Source organism: Hylobates moloch, unplaced genomic scaffold (assembly GCF_009828535.3).
Source record: "Hylobates moloch isolate HMO894 unplaced genomic scaffold, HMol_V3 SCAFFOLD_15, whole genome shotgun sequence".
Taxonomy (NCBI): Eukaryota; Metazoa; Chordata; class Mammalia; order Primates; family Hylobatidae; genus Hylobates; species Hylobates moloch.
This window is the reverse complement of record NW_026652290.1, coordinates 4430583-4448832: the sequence shown is the minus strand read 5'-3', so window position 1 is coordinate 4448832 and position 18250 is coordinate 4430583. Positions and strand designations below refer to the sequence as shown.

The 18250-nt window shown below is 61.0% G+C and overlaps 1 protein-coding gene across 4 annotated transcripts; it reads left to right on the top strand.

Annotated features, from left to right (window-relative positions):
- Positions 1 to 592: 592 nt before the first annotated feature.
- TMC6 (transmembrane channel like 6) lies at positions 593 to 16356 on the top strand. Of its 4 annotated transcripts, none has more exons than XM_032178212.1 (20): positions 593 to 722; positions 2486 to 2623; positions 2751 to 2875; positions 3033 to 3122; positions 3506 to 3664; positions 4139 to 4244; positions 4417 to 4513; positions 4623 to 4880; positions 5227 to 5417; positions 6546 to 6690; positions 7583 to 7738; positions 8111 to 8262; positions 8443 to 8622; positions 9872 to 9967; positions 10217 to 10292; positions 11329 to 11462; positions 11621 to 11797; positions 11918 to 11996; positions 15670 to 15746; positions 16080 to 16356. In XM_032178212.1, the coding sequence occupies exons 2-20, from the start codon at positions 2568 to 2570 to the stop codon at positions 16111 to 16113; spliced, it is 2388 nt and encodes a 795-aa protein (XP_032034103.1). In that variant the 5' UTR covers positions 593 to 722; positions 2486 to 2567; the 3' UTR covers positions 16114 to 16356. The 4 variants fall into 4 exon arrangements, with proteins under 4 accessions (XP_032034103.1, XP_032034102.1, XP_032034101.1 ...); XM_032178211.2 differs by having other exon boundaries at positions 608 to 769; XM_032178210.2 differs by having other exon boundaries at positions 608 to 769; positions 16077 to 16356.
- The last annotated feature ends 1894 nt before the right edge of the window (positions 16357 to 18250 follow it).

Here is an 18250-nt window from a genome sequence, read left to right as displayed (position 1 = left end):
CATCTGTGAAATGGGAATATCAGTGCATACCTTCCTGGCTCATGGGGAATAACAGAAAACAGGGCAACGGGTACAGCACCTGGGGACAGTCATGTTAAATGTCAGCGTGTCCTCCTTTTCATCCCCTCCTCTCCACACAGCACACAGGAAGTGAGCCAGAACTCTTGCTAGATAAACAGTGAACCCCGCCCAGGTGTCAGGAGTGAGAGATAACCAGGCTCCCCGAGCCGGGGTCGGGGAGAGTCAGCAGGAGGCTTGCGGTGGTGGGGGGCTGCCCAATCTGGCGTGAGATACTCTGTGTTCCTGGGGCTTTCAGCGGCATCTTACTTGGACGATACCTAAACATGGGAAGCAGATGGGTCTGGAAATATTGCCCATTTTTGGAACTTGGGGAAACTGAGCCTCAGAAAAATTGGGGACTTCAACCAGGGGCTGGAATGAATCCAGCCCAGCTCAGCCCTCAAGAGGAGGGGTCGGAAGTTGGCAGGGGAGGAAGGCATAGTAGCCGCGGGGCACCCGGAGGAGGGCGGGGGCGCCGCGGGCCGGGCCGGGTCACGTGATAGCCGAGGCCCGCCCCCCCTCCGCCCACCCCACGTGGGCCGGGAGGTGCAGCTACTCCCCCGGCCCAGCCAGACTGGCCCAGTCGCCCCCTGGGGCCCTTTGCCACTCCCTCGGGAAGGAGAGCCGAGACCTTAGTTCCCGGCGGCCCTCGCGGGGCACAGGTGAGCCCTGCCTGAGCACGCGGCCCCTCCTCCCCGGCGCCTTCCAGGTGAGCGGCCGCGATCCCGGTCCCGGGTCCTGCCAGCCCCGGCTGCTTCTCCCATGCGGGGACAGCGGCAACCCCCCCTGAATTCCTTTCGGCCTCTGGGGCCATTTGGCAGCCGAGTTGCCTCCCCGGGTGCTCCTGGAGCTCCCAGGGCTTGACCCTCCGGCTCAGACAGAGCCGGGAGCGGCAGGGGCGGGGAGGGCAGTGTGGGGAGCAAAATCCGCATCCCCCACCCAGATCCCCCAGCCGAGCCCCGGGGCACTGGGAGGGGAGGGGGTGTGGCCGGGATGGGAAGGGGCGGGGAGGCCACTGGCCGCGAGGGGCGAGGGACAGGGAGGCCGGCTGGGTGGGTTCGGTGGCCCCCGAGTTGCAGCCGCTCTGGACTCCGGGGCCAGGTTGCGGTTCTCCCTGGGTAGCAGCTGCTCCCGGGGGGCTCGCTACCGGCTATGGTGGGGGGTTCTTGGAAACGCGCGCCACCCAGCGCCTCCCCACCTGGCTCAGGAATGGTGCGCCTGGAAACTCCGCTGGACTTGCCTGGGCCTCGGGGCGGGGTGCTGGGGTGCTGGGTCCCCGGGTTCCCTGAGCTTAGAAGGGCCTGTCTGGAGGAAGAGATTCCAGCTTTAGGGACTGGGTGGGGCGTCCTCAGCCCCTCCTTCGGCAGCTGTCCCGTGTTAGGCTGGGTGGGGCCGCCTCGGACCAAGCTCTGGGCTGGTTTTCCCACGTCTTTGCTCCTGCTGGAGGGAGGGGGTGGTGTGGGGCCTGGGCCCGAAGATGGCACCCAGGACACTGAGGGAGGGCACCGTCTGGTCCTGTGACTGGCACCCCTGCAAGGAGCTGCTCTATCGGGGCACCCGGGGTTTGCCTGTCCGAGGAAGCGCCCTTCAACCCGGCCGACTTTGAGCCCTGAGTTCCTGAGGGTGAGCGCAGGAGGAGCCCAGCGCAGAGGCCGGCAGGACTTGCTGGTGGCTGGGAGCTGAGTCCTGGCTCCACTCACAGAGTGAACAGGCCCCGAGCCCAGGGCCCCAGGCAAGGCTGCTCTGGTTCCAGTTGTGCTGGGTGACAGCAGAGCCAGGACAAAGGAGGCCTGTTGAGGTCCTGGCCACTCCTCCCCAGTCGGCCGCTCTGGGATGATGGAATGCAGGGCAATGGGTCTTCTGAGAACATGAGGACCTTGGCGCCCTGACGGGGGTGGCATGGAGTGACCTCTGTGTGTGGGGGAGGAGCCTCCTGTGCTGCTTCCGCCTGGGGCTGGTGGGGGGTGAGGGCTCCAGCAGCTCATTTCCTGCTAGAGGAAGTGCTTTGGGGTCACAGGGCAGACGCAGAGAAGGCCTCCAGCCTGCTCTGACCTTTCTCTCCAAAAAGGAGGTGTCTCTGTGCCAGAACCCTGGGCATGGAGGTCCTGAAAGGGGCTGTGTCTACAGGCACCCTAGCTCTTCCCCATTTCCCAGGGACTGGCGACATCGAGGAAACACATGGGGAACTACAGACCCCACACCCTTCCTTCCTCTCTCCCCTCCCCAGACACTGGAGGGGGCCCCCCATTCCATTCTGGCATGAGGCTTATTCAGTGCCTGACCATGTGTTTACCTGAGGTGATAGGGGGGCGGGCAGGACTGTCTGGGCTGTGAGTGGCACCTCCCGTGGTCCCCCCGGGAATGGGTGGTGTGGACGCCTGCCAGGCATTGAAGGCCACCCCTGGCTCTGTGCCCCTCTCATCAGATGGGCAGCAGGAGGCTCCGGAGGTGGCGCCCAGGTTCTGAACTGCCCTAGGTCTGCAGACTAGCGGACATTGGCCAGAGACATGGCCCAGCCCCTGGCCTTCATCCTCGATGTCCCTGAGACCCCAGGGGACCAGGGGTAAGCGCTCTGGGACTGGGGGCTGGAGGCTGGAATGTTCCACCCCCCACGGAGAGGTCACCTGAGCAGGGGCTGCTGGAAGGAGAGAGGTGGCTGGAGCCTGACCGCCCCCCAACCCCCTCTGCAGCCAGGACCCCAGCCCGTATGATGAAAGCGAAGTGCATGACTCCTTCCAGCAGCTCATCCAGGAGCAGAGCCAGTGCGAGGCCCAGGAGGGGCTGGAGCTGCAGCAGAGAGAGCGGGAGGCCACAGGTGAGCTCAGGCCTGGATGTTGGGTGGTGTGGACTAAGACTGGGGTGCCCCAGCCCCTCAGGATGGGCCTCCCAGCTCTGCAGGCCTGGGATGGGGTGGGAGATACTGTGGCCAACGGCATCTCCAGGACCCCTGGTGAGTCTTTCCTGCTTTGTAGGAAGTGGCCAGCAGACACTCTGGCGGCCCGAGGGCACCCAGAACGCGGCCACACTCCGCATCCTGGCCAGCATGCCCAGCCGCACCATTGGTGAGTGGGACCCTCGGCCTCGGCCCCGAGTTGACCCCAGCCCCAGGGGCTGGGCTGGGGGGCTTCCTGCCAGGCATCTCCCTGGGTAGTGGCTGCTCCCGTAGCTCAGAGCCAGGCCGAGGGGGGGCTCCTACCCCATCCCGTCTGCTGCCTGGAGGCCCAGCACAGCCCCACGTGGCCCTCCCTGGGCTCCAAAAATGACTCCAGAGTTGTCACCGGGTAAAAATAGGCTTTCGGAACGCAGTGGTGCCTGGAATCTTTGTTGAAAGGATTTTCCTGGGTCCTGGGAAGGGGTGAGGGACGCCGAGGCCTGTGGTGAGCCCATCCTGAGGGGAGGGAGGCCTGGCCCTGCCCGGCCCGGCCCTGCCCAGCTGCCTCCATAGGCCGCAGCCGAGGTGCCATCATCTCGCAGTACTACAACCGCACGGTGCAGCTTCGGCGCAGGAGCAGCCGGCCCCTGCTTGGGAACTTTGTCCGCTCCGCCCGACCCAGCCTCCGCCTGTACGACCTGGAGCTGGACCCCATGGCCCGGGAGGAGGAGGGTGAGTGAGTGGGCACTGGAGCCCCAGTGGCGGACACCTGCCTGGGGTGGGGTGCAAGAGGCCAGCCTGGCCTAGGCGGTGGCTGGGGTGCCGCAGAGCCAGAGGCCCCTCTCCTATCCCTTAGCAGGCTGCCTGAAGGCTCCCCCGTCCCTCTGCAGGGACCCACGGGGACAGGGAAGTGGGGGTCTTACTTCACAAGCGCCTTGGAGTGCTTGGAGGGCTGTGGCCCTGGGCCCCGAGTTGGGGACTGTGCGTGGGAAACAGGCCCCTGTGCTCTGTGAGCTTCCTGCTTGTCGCGGCGGCTGACTGAAGCAAACATATGGCTGATCGGCGATTCAAGCTCAAATAAGGGCACCGAGGTGTCTCGGGACGGTGCCGCAGGGACGCACAGGCCTGTCCAGGGTCCTGGCTGCGGGCTGCAGGGAGGGGCACTTGGGGATGGGCAGGACCTCCCTCTCCCTCTCCCTCTCGCAGAGAAGCAGAGCCTCCTGGTGAAGGAGCTCCAGAGCCTGGCGGTGACACAGCGGGACCACATGCTTCGAGGGATGCCCTTAAGCCTGGCTGAGAAACGCAGCCTGCGGTGAGCAGTCCCGCCCCTGCCCCCGCCCCCGCTGCTGCGCCCCCAGACCCACTTCCTCAGCTGGGCTAGGTGGTGGGGGAGAAGGGGCTGAGCCCGTGGGTGGCTGGTCTCCAGGAAGGAGAGAGTCAGGCCCCTCATTGGTCCAGGCACCTATGGCTGCCTCTGTCCCCAGAGAGAAGAGCAGGACCCTGAGGGGGAAGTGGAGGGGCCAGCTGGGCAGCGGCGGGGTCTGCTCCTGCTGTGGTCGGCTCAGATATGCCTGCGTGCTGGTATGGGTCCCCCTGGTCTGCCCTGGGGCTGGGGTGGCTGGGTAGGGCTGGGGTGGCCTCGGTGCCTCCCCCAGCCTCACCCTCAGGGCCTCTCTGCCTGTGCCCGCAGGCCTTGCACAGCCTGGGGCTGGCGCTGCTCTCCGCCCTGCAGGCCCTGATGCCATGGCGCTACGCCCTGAAGCGCATCGGGGGCCAGTTTGGCTCCAGCGTGCTCTCCTACTTCCTCTTTCTCAAGACCCTGCTGGCTTTCAACGCCCTCCTGCTGCTGCTGCTGGTAGCCTTCATCATGGGCCCGCAGGTCGCCTTCCCACCCACCCTGCCGGGCCCTGCCCCCGTCTGTACAGGCCTGGAGCTCCTCACAGGCGCGGTGAGGAAGCCCTAGGACTGGGGGACAGGGGGTGCCTGTCTTCTGCTGCCCTGGTACCGTGTCCCCTTCTTGTCCCATCTCCTCTGGGGCCCCCAACCCTTGCCCCGCTGTGACTCCAGGTGGCCACAGCCAGCTCCCCGCCTCCCCCTCAATGCCCCTGGATGCCCATCGTGCTGGGGTTCCCATGGGGCTGGGAGGCCCAAGATTGCTGTGGCCATGACCCCTCCCTGTTTCCCTCGCTGCCCCTGCCTGGCCTCCTCCTGCTCTGCCCCTGTGGCTGTCAGGCCTGAGGGTCGGGGTGGGGCGTGGGGAGAGTCCCTGACTTGGCTGGATCTCCCTGCGGCAGGGTTGCTTCACCCACACCGTCATGTACTACGGCCACTACAGTAATGCCACGCTGAACCAGCCGTGTGGCAGCCCCCTGGATGGCAGCCAGTGCACACCCAGGGCGGGCGGCCTGCCCTACAACATGCCCCTGGCCTACCTCTCCACTGTGGGCGTGAGCTTCTTTATCACCTGCATCACCCTGGTGTACAGGTAACGCCTCCACCTCATGACCCAGGCTCCAAGCTCCACTCATCCATCCATTCATCTTTCGACCCATTTATTGATTCTTCCCTCTTCCTTTCTTCCTTCTGTCCATCTACTGTCTGCTCTCATCCACTCACCTATCCAACTGTCCACTTATCCACCCATCTACCCATCCATCTACCTACCCACCCATCCACCCATTCATCCATCCACCTACCTATCTACCCACTCACTTCACCCACCCATCCACCCATTCATCCATCTACCTACCTATCTACCCACTCAATTCACCCACCCATCTACCCATTCATCCATCCACCCACCCATCCACCCACTCAATTCACCCACCCATCCACCCACTCATTCACCTACCCATCTACCCATTCATCCATCCACCTACCATTCATCCACCCATCCGTTCATCCATCCACCCATCCACCCACACATTTATTCATCCATCCACCCACCCACCCACTTATTCATCCACCCACACATTTATTCATGCATGCATCCACCCACCCACCTACTTATTCTTCCACCCACCCACCCGTGCATCTACGTATTCCACAAACATTCTCTGTGCTCAGCTCAGGGCAGGATGGTAAATGTCCTAGGGGGGGCTTGCTGTCTCTGGGAGAAGATGGACCACTGAATGGGCTGGGACAATCCAGGAGGCTTAGTGGTGTTCCCCCGGTGTTATGGGAGCAATGGGGAAGGAGTCAGGCTGCTTCCCAGGGGAGGCGGCACTTGCCCTGAGAGGGGAAGGTTAGATAAGAGTGGGGATGGATAAGGAAGCAGGGAAGATGTTTTGGTTGTTGGGACCAGCAGTGCAAAGGCCCTGAGGTGAGCCCAGCATCTTCTGGTCCATGTCTCGCTGGGAGGCAGCCAGCCAAGTCCGTGGTGAATGCAGCCCTGCCCCCTCTTCTAGGCAGATGTGGCTGGTGGGTGCTATGTTGGATGAGACTGGTGTAGAGGGCTGGTGGTGGGGCAGGGGCGTGGCTGGAGGCCCGGTCAGGGCCCAGATGGCTCCCGAGTGGGTGGTGGGGTCTGGCTGCCGAGAGCATCCGGTCTGCCTTCTCCCGTTGGCCTCTGCCCGTCAGCTTGTCGGTTGCCACGTCTGTGTCTACTCCCCAGCATGGCTCACTCTTTCGGGGAGAGCTACCGGGTGGGCAGCACCTCTGGCATCCACGCCATCACCGTCTTCTGCTCCTGGGACTATAAGGTGACGCAGAAGCGGGCCTCCCGCCTCCAGCAGGACAATATTCGCACCCGGCTGAAGGTGAGTGGCCCCGGAGCACCAAGCTGGCCTGCCCAGCTCCCTGCAGGCCTGGCCCTGGGTCCACTTAGGACCATGTGGCCAGAACCATGGTCTAGAGGGAGGGCCATCTGTCCGTGAGCTGAACTCGGGGCGCTGGGCAGGCGTGGTCTTTTCTGCTTGCAGTGACGGGCAGGTCCTGAGTTTTTCTCTGGTACCCACCCCTCAGTTAGGGGCTGCCTCTGTTGTCTGCTAGCGGGTAGTAGTGCCATGGCCCAGTGAGCACCCGGGAGCCAGCCCTGAGGCCTCAGGCCCCAGCTGGCACATGCTCCCTGGCTGGCGTTAGCTTGGTTGGTGGCCACAGGAGCCCAGTGGGTGAGGACTGTCATCTTTTGTGTGCCTCAGTGAGGAGACTGAGGCATAGAGGCAGAGGCCCTTGTAGAGGTTGCAGGGCCGGGAGGCTGCAGAGCTGGGCCTCATGGAACATTCTCTGCCTTTCTAGGGTTCTGTGCTTCAGGGAGCTCAGAGCTGTGACCTGTCATGAGCCATTTCATGGGGGGGCTTCTGGTCACTGGGGGCCACCCACATCCACAGGGAACAGGAAAGGATCTCTGAGCAAGGTCCCTGCCCTAGCGGGCAGGGCTGGGGAGGCGGGTGGAGAGGGGTTGAGGCAGGCCTCGGGAGTGAACGCCAGCCCAGGCACAGGGGCCTCCTGGCAAGGGACTGGGTCCTCTCTGTACCTGGAGGGAGGGCCCTCAGCAGATGAAAGGGCAGGTGGGGCATGGGGGACTGGCCCTCTGTCCTGGTTCAAGCCTCCTGGTGTGTCTCATGTGTGTTGTGTGTGTTGTGCTGTGTCCGCACATCTGCACGTGTCCGTGCTCTGATGTGGGTGACGGGGACACGGTGCCGCCTGCAGGAGCTGCTGGCCGAGTGGCAGCTGCGGCAGAGCCCCAGGAGCGTGTGCGGGAGGCTGCGGCAGGCGGCTGTGCTGGGGCTTGTGTGGCTGCTGTGTCTGGGGACCGCGCTGGGCTGCGCTGTGGCCATCCACGTCTTCTCGGAGTTCATGATCCAGGTGCGGGGATGGGGGAACCTGTCCCCAGGGACTCTGGGCACCTGCTCCCCGGGGAGGCAGCCTTGTCTCTCCTCCTCCACCCGGCCAGCCCAGGGTGCCATGTACGCTGTGCCCCGTGCTGGGGCTCCCTCCCAGCCCCCCTTCTCACCCCTTGTCCTATCTCACGGTTTTATTTTTTGGTTTCTGGTTTCTTTTCCACTACTTGTGCCCCTCCCCGCTTCCTGTGTGGTTTGAACTTGAGGCCTGGGGAGGGCCGAATCTTGGAGGAGGGAGGTGCTACCTGCTAGTTCCACCTCGGGCCCTTCCCTGTAGCTGCCCCCTCCCACCATGGATTGAGGGGCTTCCATGACACCACTCCCTGCACCCCTGCAGAGTCCAGAGGCTGCTGGCCAGGAGGCTGCGCTGCTGGTCCTGCCCCTGGTGGTTGGCCTCCTCAACCTGGGGGCCCCATACCTGTGCCGTGTCCTGGCCGCCCTGGAGCCGCATGACTCCCCGGTACTGGAGGTGTACGTGGCCATCTGCAGGTGTGTGGCCGCACATGAAAACATCGTTTGGTGCTGGAGCTGATACTGGTTGTTTAGCTCTGGGTGTATCCAAACCTACTTAGGATGAGGCTGGTGTGACCAAGCCCCTGGTGGGGGCCCTGGGGTGCATCTTCTGTCCCCTGCACCCGCCCCTCAGCCTTTGCACCCCGCCTTCCGCAGGAACCTCATCCTCAAGCTGGCCATCTTGGGGACACTGTGCTACCACTGGCTGGGCCGCAGGGTGGGCGTCCTGCAGGGCCAGTGCTGGGAGGACTTCGTGGGCCAGGAGCTGTACCGGTTCCTGGTGATGGACTTCATCCTCATGTTGCTGGACACGCTTTTTGGGGAACTGGTGTGGAGGTGAGGGGGCCCTGGGCGGGCTGGGTGGGGGGCATTCTCCCCTTAGCGGCTGGGATGCGTGGCCGGGAGGTTCTCAGGCCTGGACCTTTCACATCAGGGCCCTGTGTCTCCACCCTTCAGAGGAAGACTCAGGAAATAGAAGCGAACTCATTTTTAGATTGGAAAGGAAAATAGGTTTCAAAGTGATGTGTATGGCCAGGCGTGCTGGCTCATGCCTGTAATCTCAGCACTTTGGGGGGCTGAGGTGAGTGGATCACCTGAGGTCAGGAGTTTGAGACCAGCCTGGCCAACATGGCAAAACCCCGTCTCTACTAAAAATACAAAAATTAGCAGGGCGTGGTGGCATGCACCAGTAGTCCCAGCTACTCGGGAGGCAGAGGCAGGAGAATCGCTTGAACCCGGGAAGCGGAGGTTGTAGTGAGCTGAGATCGCGCCTCTGCACTCCAGCCTGGGCGACAGAGCAAGACTGTATCTCCAAAAAAAAAAAAAAAGTGACGTGTGTATCATACAACCTCAGTCTAGGATACAAAGGAAAAACACACAGCAGGGGACAGACAGCGGAGGAATATTTTAAAAATGTTCCAGGTATTCCGCTGTGGGTTCTGGCACCTCAGCTGTTTTTTCTTCTTGGTGTTTTCTTCGAGAATATATGAATTTAATAATAATAAAAAATAAGATTAAAAAAATCAGTAGGAGGCCTGGTGTGGTGGCTCACGCCTGTAATCCCAGCACTTTGGGAGGCTGAGGTGGGAGGATCACTTCAGCCCAGGAGTTTGAGACCAGCCTCGGCGACAGAGTGAGACCTCGTCTCTAAAGAAATAAAAACAAAAATAAATAAAAATTAGCTGGGCCTGGTGGTGGGTGCCTGTAGTCCCAGCTACTCGGGAGGCTGAGGTGGGAGGATTGCTTGAGCCCAGGAGGTCAAGGCTGCAGTGAGCCACGGTTGCGCCACTGCGCTCCAGCCTGGACAGCAGAGCCAGACCCTTTCAAAAAAGAAAAAATCATTTGGTGCTGGAGCTGATACTGCTTGTTTCACTCTGGTGTATCCGAACCTACTTAGGATGAGGCTGGTGTGACCAAGCCCCTGGTGGGGGCCCTCAGGCTGGTGGCTGTCTCTCCTTGGCATTATCTGTGGAAGGGCCAGGATGTCCCCTGGCTGGGGGCGGGTGCCTCCGGGTGTGGGGACTCAGGCCGGCCTGCCTGGGCGTGTCTTTCCCATCTCATGACCCGGGGTCCTCCTCGGAGGCAGGATTATCTCTGAGAAGAAGCTGAAGAGGAGGCGGAAGCCGGAGTTTGACATTGCCCGGAACGTCCTGGAGCTGATTTATGGGCAGACTCTGACCTGGTGAGGGTCCTCTGCTTGCCTCCTGCTGTCTGGCCCCTCGGTCAGTGCCACTTTCCCCCGGGGGTCCTGCACCTGCCTCCCCCTGGGGCCACAGCCAGGCCCGGCCATGGACCCTGGAATGATGCAGACCTTAACCCCGGGGACTCAGTTTTGGCCACTCTCACATGCCCTGTCCATGGTCTGGAACCAGCCTGGTCTCGGGGAGGGGAGGGCACTGGAGCAGCCCCTGAACTGCCACCTCCTCCCCAGGCTGGGGGTGCTCTTCTCGCCCCTCCTCCCTGCCGTGCAGATCATCAAGCTGCTGCTTGTCTTCTATATCAAGAAGGTGAGGCTGTCAAGGCCTGGGGAGGGCTGGGCTGGCAGGGTGGCCGGCAGTGGGGGCAGGACTCAGCTGGGCAGAGCCTGGGACACTAGAACCCTCCCCACCCGAGTGGAGTGGGGCTGGCGGCCCGGGGCTGCCCTGGCCTGTCCCTCAGCCGAAGGGACGGATGACCCCTCTTGGCATCACTGTCTTTGGCAGGCCGGGAAGCATCGCTGGGTTCAGAGGTCGTCACCAGGTGCCTGTGTGCACCTGGCTAGGGGTAGGGCCAGGGCTCTGGGAGACACTAAGCCTTGGGATCTCTGGGTCCCTGGAAAAGTGACCCTGGTCCTCTCTCTGCAACTGGGTCATGCCCAGTGGCTGAGAACTGGGACCTTCCTTCCCATCCTGGCTCCTGTCTTTTTATTTTATTTTATTTTTTGAGACAGAGTCTTGCTTTGTCGCCCAGGCTGGAGTGTGGTGGCGCGCTCTCTGCTCACTGCAAGCTCTGCCTCCCAGGTTCGCGCCATTCTCCTGCTTCAGCTTCCTGAGTAGCTGGGACTACAGGCGCCCGCCACCACACCCGGCTAATTTTTTTGTATTTTTAGTAGAGACGGGGTTTCACTATGTTGGCCAGGATGGTCTCGATCTCCTGACCTCGTGATCCGCCCACCTGGGCCTCCCAAAGTGCTGGGATTACAGGCGTGAGCCACCGCACCCAACCATCCTGGCTCCTGTCTCGTCTGGCCTTTTGTTTCCTCATCCGTGCAATGGGGACCATGTTCCAGTAGGGACTGAGGGAGGTGGCGTGTACAGTGTTGTGTGCAGAGCCTGGCATGGCAGCGACCTTCAGCGGATGGAGGTGCTGTTGGCATCACCCCTTTGCGTGCGAGTGACCGGCAGGCTTCTGTCTTCCTCTGTAAATGAGGAGGCTGCAGGGAGCGGGGTCCAGGCTCTGCCTGGACGCACAGCCCAGGTCGCCCTTCCCTCTTGAGCTCCCCCAGGCCTTGGAGGGGTGCTGAGGGGTAGCAGGACGGTGGCAGAGCGCAGCCTTTCCCCGCAGACCAGCCTTCTGGCCAACTGCCAGGCGCCGCGCCGGCCCTGGCTGGCCTCACATATGAGCACCGTCTTCCTCACGCTGCTCTGCTTCCCCGCCTTCCTGGGCGCCGCTGTCTTCCTCTGCTACGCCGTCTGGCAGTGAGTAGGGGCGGGTGGAGGGAGACCCTTCTGTGTCATCTGGGGGTTGGGTGGTGGTGCCTGGGGGGCCCAAGGCTTAGGGGTGCAGAGGACGGACTGGGAGGGAGCCGGGTGGGCTATTGCCAGGGCTGAGGGTTCCTGGTCGGCCTCTTCCCCAGGGTGAAGCCCTCAAGCACTTGCGGCCCCTTCCGGACCCTGGACACCATGTACGAGGCCGGCAGGGTGTGGGTGCGCCACCTGGAGGCGGCAGGCCCCAGGGTCTCCTGGCTGCCCTGGGTGCACCGGTACCTTGTGGAAAACACCTTCTTTGTCTTCCTGGTGTCAGCCCTGCTGCTGTGAGTCCCACAGGTGGGGGCGGTCCTGGGGAGATGGCCCTCGCTGGGCCTGCACTGTGTGGGGACTGGCCGCTCCTGGGCTGTGGCCCTGGGCCCTGCCCGACAGCCCTTCTCCTGCAGGGCCGTGATCTACCTCAACATCCAGGTGGTGCGGGGCCAGCGGAAGGTCATCTGCCTGCTCAAGGAGCAGATCAGCAATGTGAGTGCCCCTCCTGGGCTCTCACCCCCCACCCTCTCAGGTCACCTGGGGGTGACACTCCCCTCCACTCCCCTGTACATCTTCTCCTGTGGGCCTTGGCGGGTGAAAGGGTTTGTTTGCCAAACAAGTGACCCTGATCTATACGTGCACTTCAGATCGAGTGACGAAGTAGCTGTGAGACAGAGCCAGGCTTCTGATCCCCAGGGCCCCGCAGGGCCCCACTGGGACCAGGGCTCCGGGGGGTGGGGTGTGATTTCAGCCCCTGGGTATGGCCCCGCTGAGGGTTCAGACAGTCTCTGTGAGGATTTTTGGGTCCCTATGGACTCTTCACTCATTTTACAAACAGGTGGATTAAGGTTGAGGGAGGGTCAGGACTTAAAACTTTTTTTTTTTTTTTTTTTTTGGAGATGGAGTCTCGCTCTGTCGCCCAGGCTGGAGTGTAGTGGCACAGTCTCGGCTGACTGCAACCTCTGCCTCCTGGGTTCAAGCAATTGTCCTGCCTCAGCCTCCTGAGTAGCTGGGACTACAGGGCCTGCCGCCACTCCGGCTAATTTTGTGTGTTTTTAGTAGAGATGCGGTTTCACTGTGTTGCCCAGGCTGGTCTCGAGCTCCCGAGGCAGTCTGCCCACCTCGGCCTCCCAAAGTGCTAGGATTATAGGCATGAGCCACCGCGCCTGGCCAAAACATTTTTATGAATAAAACAATGTTTGGCCGGGCACGGTGGCTCACGCCTATAGTCCCAACACTTTGGGAGGCCAAGGTGGGAGAATGGCTGGAGCCCAGGAGTTTGAGACCAGCTTGGGCAACAGAGCAAAACCTTGTCTCTACAAAAATTTTAAAAGTTAGCTGGGTGTGGTGGCGTGCACCTGTAGTCCCAGCTACTTGGGAGGCTGAGGTAGGAGATTGCTTGAGCCCAGGTTGAGGCTGTAGTGAGCTGTGATTGTGCCACTGCACTCCAGCCTGGGTGAAAGCGAAACTGTCTCATTAAAAAAAAAAAAAAAAAAAAAAAGCCCGGGCACGGTGGCTCAGGCCTCTAATCCCAGCACTTTGGGAGGCTGAGGTGAGCAGATCACTTGAGGTCAAGAGGTCGAGACCAGCCTGACCATCATGGCAAAGCCCTGTCTCTACTAAAAATACAAAAATTAGCTGGGCGTGGTGGCGTCCACCTATACCAGCTACTCAGGAGGCTGAGGCAGGAGAATCAGCTGAGATTGCACCACTGTACTCCAGCCTGGGTGACACAGCGAGTTGCCGAGGCCCTCATGCTGTGTCATGGGAGTGAGTTGCAGAAGGGGGTCAGACCCCATACCCCAGGGGCAGCTCCCAGGAGGACTGTCCACAGCAGCAGGCCCCCGTGCCCACTCCCTTCGCTCCTCTCTGCCCAGGAGGACCTCCTTGCCCACTGGGCAGCCACCAAGTTGGAGACAAGGCACTTCCCCCACCGGGCTACCCAGCCTGGCCTCCTCCCCGAGGCCTCTCCCCTGGGGAACGGGCCCCTGTGAAGCAGGTCCTGTGGCTTTTCCAGGCTTGCTTCCTGCTGCTGGGCTCTGCCCTCCCCCCAGGGCTCCCTGTCCCCTCCCATTGCCATTTGTCCTCCTGCAGGTTGTCACTCTGGGGCTGGTGAGTGCCAGTGTCCTTAGGCGTGCTCCACACCAAGGCTAGAGGGGAGCTTGTCGGGATCGGCGGCTGGTGTCTGCCAAGGCGAGGGCAGGGCGGGGTGCAGCCAGTGGGCCTCGGCAGCCATGTGACCCTGCTGCTGGCTAGTTGGTGCCAGGATCCAGGGCTCCAGGCAGCTCGTCCCAGTTCGTCCCAAGCACTCATGGGACGGCTCCCACATTGCTTGGGTTGTGAACACTGTAGTACACACTGTCCCATCTCCTGCCTTTCCTGTTTCACCACACAGAGCTGAAAGCCAGGCATCTCGGCGGCGGTGGTTGTCTGGCCATAGATATTGGGAGTGGGAAATGGCTCCTGCTCTACTGGGTGGCATTTCAGAGCCCCCAGGGGCCAGGTAGGGCCAGGTAGGGCCAGGTGGGTCCAGGCGGGGGATGCAGAGTGGTGCTGGGAGAATCCCAGCTCTACCGACTGTTGCTCTGGGATGGGAAGGACCTTTCTCCAGGGGGATGCTGGCTGTGGTGTCTACCCAAGGCCGAGCTCTGACCCATCTTTGAGGCTGTCGGTCTGAGCTTTCCCCGTGCAGGTCGGCATGGCTCAAGCGCACAGCCCCTCCATACTCATCAGCAACTCGGTAGAAGCAACTTAGGTTGTTGCTTAAGGGGCCCATGGTCTCTCCTTGAAAGTATTCTTTTTTTTTTTTTTTTTTGAGACGGAGTCTCGCTCTGTCGCCCAGGCTGGAGTGCAATGGCGTGATCTCGGCTCACTGCAAGCTCCGCCTCCCGGGTTCACGCCATTCTCCTGCCTCAGCCTCTCCGAGTAGCTGGGACTACAGGCGCCTGCTACCACGCCCGGCTAATTTTTTTTGTATTTTTAGTAGAGTCGAGATTTCACCGTGGTCTCGATCTCCTGACCTCGTGATCCGCCCGCCTCGGCCTCCCAAAGTGCTGGGATTACAAGCGTGAGCCACCGCGCCCGGCTCCTTGAACGTATTCTAAGTGGTCCTCCTAGACTGAGCCAGGTTGCCAGGTGCCCAGAGCCAATCCGCGTGTTCTCTTTGTGAAGGTTCCCGGCAGGGAGTCCCGGCCTGACCCAGGCATTGATGATCAGTGTTTCTGTGCACCAGGTCCTTTGCTAAGTGCCCCCTCTGCTTGTCACATTTCATTGTCGAAAGAGCCCTGGGTCAGTCCAGTACTGGCCCCAAAGATGTCCCCGTCCTAAGACTGGATGGAGCCTGTGAATATGTTATGTTGCGTGGCTGGGGGACTTAAGGTTGCAGGTAGAATTAAAGTTGCCAGTCAGCTGACTTTGGATAGGAGATGGCCCTAGATTATTGTGGTGGCCCAGCGTGATCTCAGGGTCCTTAGAGGTGAAAAACGGAGGCCGGAGTGTCAGGGTCAGAGTAGTGCCATGTGAGCAGGACTTGAGCAGCCACTGCTGGCTTTGAAGTGGAGGAAAGTGCTGAGAAGCCAAGGAGTCCAGGGGCCTCTAGAAGTTGGAAAAGGCGAGGAAGAGGATTCTCCCCCGGAGCCTCCGGGAGGAACGTAGCCCTGACGACGCTTGACTGGAGCCCGGTGAGACTCATTTTGGACTTCTCACTTCCAGAACTGAAAGTTGAGAAACTGGTGGTGTTTTAAGCCACGAAGTTGATGACAGTTCGTTACGACAGCAGCGGGAAACTAATGTAAACCCTGTGCCTTGTGTTATTATCCCCGTTTACAGATGCTGCCACTGAGGTCAGAGAGTTAGTAACCCAAGGCAGAGCCAGTAGGTGGCAGGGCTGGTTTTAAATTGAATCAGGCTGGCTCTGGGCTGCTGATTACATTTCCCTTTTCACTTTGGCCACTAGGAAGCTTAGGTCCACACACATGCCCACTTCCTCGCTCCTGGTTTTTCCTTGTCCTTGTTTGGTGGCCCTTTCACCTTTTCTTTTACGTTTTTGCTACTTGCAATGTTGAATACACCTCATGAGTTTTCCCTCAATTGCAGTTTGGAACAGGATGGCTCTGGATGGGCTGATGGATGATTTCTCCTCCCCTTTGTGTTCTGGCCTTTCTAGGAGGGGGAGGACAAAATCTTCTTAATCAACAAGCTTCACTCCATCTACGAGAGGAAGGAGAGGGAGGAAAGGAGCAGGTGAGGGTCCGTGGAGGGATTGGGGACACTCTGAGCCTGGAGGGGAGAGGGGCCGGGGCTGAACAGTAGGGCTGCCACTGGGGCTACACCATGATATTGCTGACACTTGACCACTTTTGACCTACAAAAATCCTCCCCGGCGCCCACCTTCACTCTCTCTAGAGCCTTCTCTGGCCTCCGGAGCCGGCCATTTTGACAGGGACTTAAAATACATCTCAGGAGAAAGGCTGTGGGGCGTCTGGCCTGTCCCTCGCCGGGCCTTGGCTGTGCCCAGCCAGGTTGCAGGGATGTTGATGTTTATGGGGTCCCCTTAGTGACATCTCTTTCTAGCAGGGTTGGGACAACCGAGGAGGCTGCTCACAGATGAACGGGATGCCTAGGGGGACGGCGATGGGCCTCACGGGCCCGCCCAGCACCCTGAGACCACACTGGTGCCTCCCAGTGACCCTGCTGGGACACCAGGACAAGGAAGACACTTTCGCCTCTCAAAAGCCGCAGCTGCGCCTAGGCTGGAGCTGGAAGGGTGGGTGAATCCGGCTTGGGCATCCCCAGTGAACTCTGCCCTGCCTGGGACTCTATTTATTCTGATTAAAGGGGTTTTGCAGATGGGCTTGTCCCTTGGGGCTCTGTGCCTGTGACCAGAGCCTGTGCCTGAGCACCAGACCCAGGGCCTGCTTCCCGCTGCCCTGGGGCCACCTCCAGGCGCAGGTCTGGGTCCTGGGAACCTCAGCTGGAGTGGGGGCGCCCTCTGCTGGCCAAGCCCCAGATGGCAGGGGCTGGACCGCACCAGGGCTTGATCCGCTCGCTGCCTTTGACCAGCCTGAACCTGCGCCCAGGAGGGGCTTACACCTGCAGAAGTGAGCCGAGCAGGCATGGATTGTGACCAGAGCGATGCGTCAACCATTGGGTGGATGCTGTAGCATCTACTGGAGCAGGAGGCAAATTTAGAGAGGGACTTGGAGGGGAGACATCAGTTGCAAATGAGTTGTGGGGACAGTTGCCTCCCAGGCATAGGTAACCAGCACCTGGGCTTGGAGGCGAACAGGGCTTGGTGAGGCGGGGCTGGCCCCCTGCTTCTGGCTGCCAGCAGCTGGCTGGGGGTTGGTGATCCTGGGTCTGACTGGGCTGAGTTTGAGGAGCCCGTGGGATACTGAAAACCGTAGGCTGTAGGGGGTGGGCACAGGGATTCAGGGACCAGCCTGTCATGACCCCAGTGCTCCAGGCTTGCAGGGACCAGCCCATCACGACCCCAGGGCTCCAGGCCTGAGGGGACCAGCCCGTCACGACCCAGGGCTCCAGGTCTGTGGGGACCAGCCCGTCACGGCCCAGGGCTCCAGGCCTGCAGGAGCTGCGCTTGGGACTGGGGGATTTAACCCGGGTGGGGAAATGGTCAAAGAGCGATGGGCCCAGAAAAGGGTCAGACCCAGGTGGAGATGCCACTGGCTGCTAGCAGACCCCCGCGCTGGGTCTAGCCCACCCAATCCCATGGGGATGCTCCTATGCTCTGCAGACATCCGGGTGCTGCCACCAGGGCCCGACAGAGTTGGCATCTGGGTGGATCTGAGCCAGGTGGTGCTTCTGGGCCTCAGCAAGTAGCTGGTGCTGATTCTGGGCAGCCAACTGTGGCAGCATCTTCAGGTGCGAGCGCTGCTGGGTGAAGCTGCGTGGGCAGTCCAGAAAGTGACTGACAGTCCACAGGGACAGACCTAGGGTTTCCGGCCCCTATCTGTGCAGACGCTGTCCTCCAAACCATCACGGTCCCTCTCTGGCTGGGGACGTACGCCTGCCACTGCTGGCTTGACAGCATGATCATTGGCTATGACCTGTTGAGCCCATCTTGCCAGCCTCACAAAGGACAGTACCAGCTGCTTATGACAGGAAAGTGGAAGAACTTGGCCTGGATATTTCTGGAGAATTACCTTGTGTGCTAGTCAGTCTTTTGTGTCAACCAGGCCAGGCTGTGGGGCCCAGTGATCTCATCAAGAGGAGCCAAGGTGTTGCTGTGATCACGTGCTGCTGGAATGTGGTGAACACCTACAGTCGATTTCACCTGAAGATCTTCCTTGAGAATGTGGGTGGGCCTCATCCTATCAGCTGAGAGCTTTAAGAGCAAAACCCGAGGTTTCCCAGAGAGGGAATTCTGCCTTGAGACGGCGGCTTCCACTCCTACTGGATGTCTAGCCTGTGGCCCCATGGCTGGGTGAGCCCGTCCTCTCCTCGTTTCTATCTCCTATTGGTTTTGTCTCCGGACCCACTGTGTGGCCCCAGACCCTCCAGCGAGGACCTCTTCAGAGCAGCCCTTGTGTGCTGGAGGCCTGGGCTTCAGCGTGTCCCTGGGTGCCCTGGGGCGTGTTCTGTGACCTCCCAGCTCCTTGCCTCATGGGGCCGTTGTATGAAGTGACACAGTTTGTGTGCTGCACACCATGCCTGGCACCCATCTGAGATGTTGCAAGGCCGCCATGTTTGCCCGATGAGAGCAGCCTAAGATCTGCAAACTGTTGTTT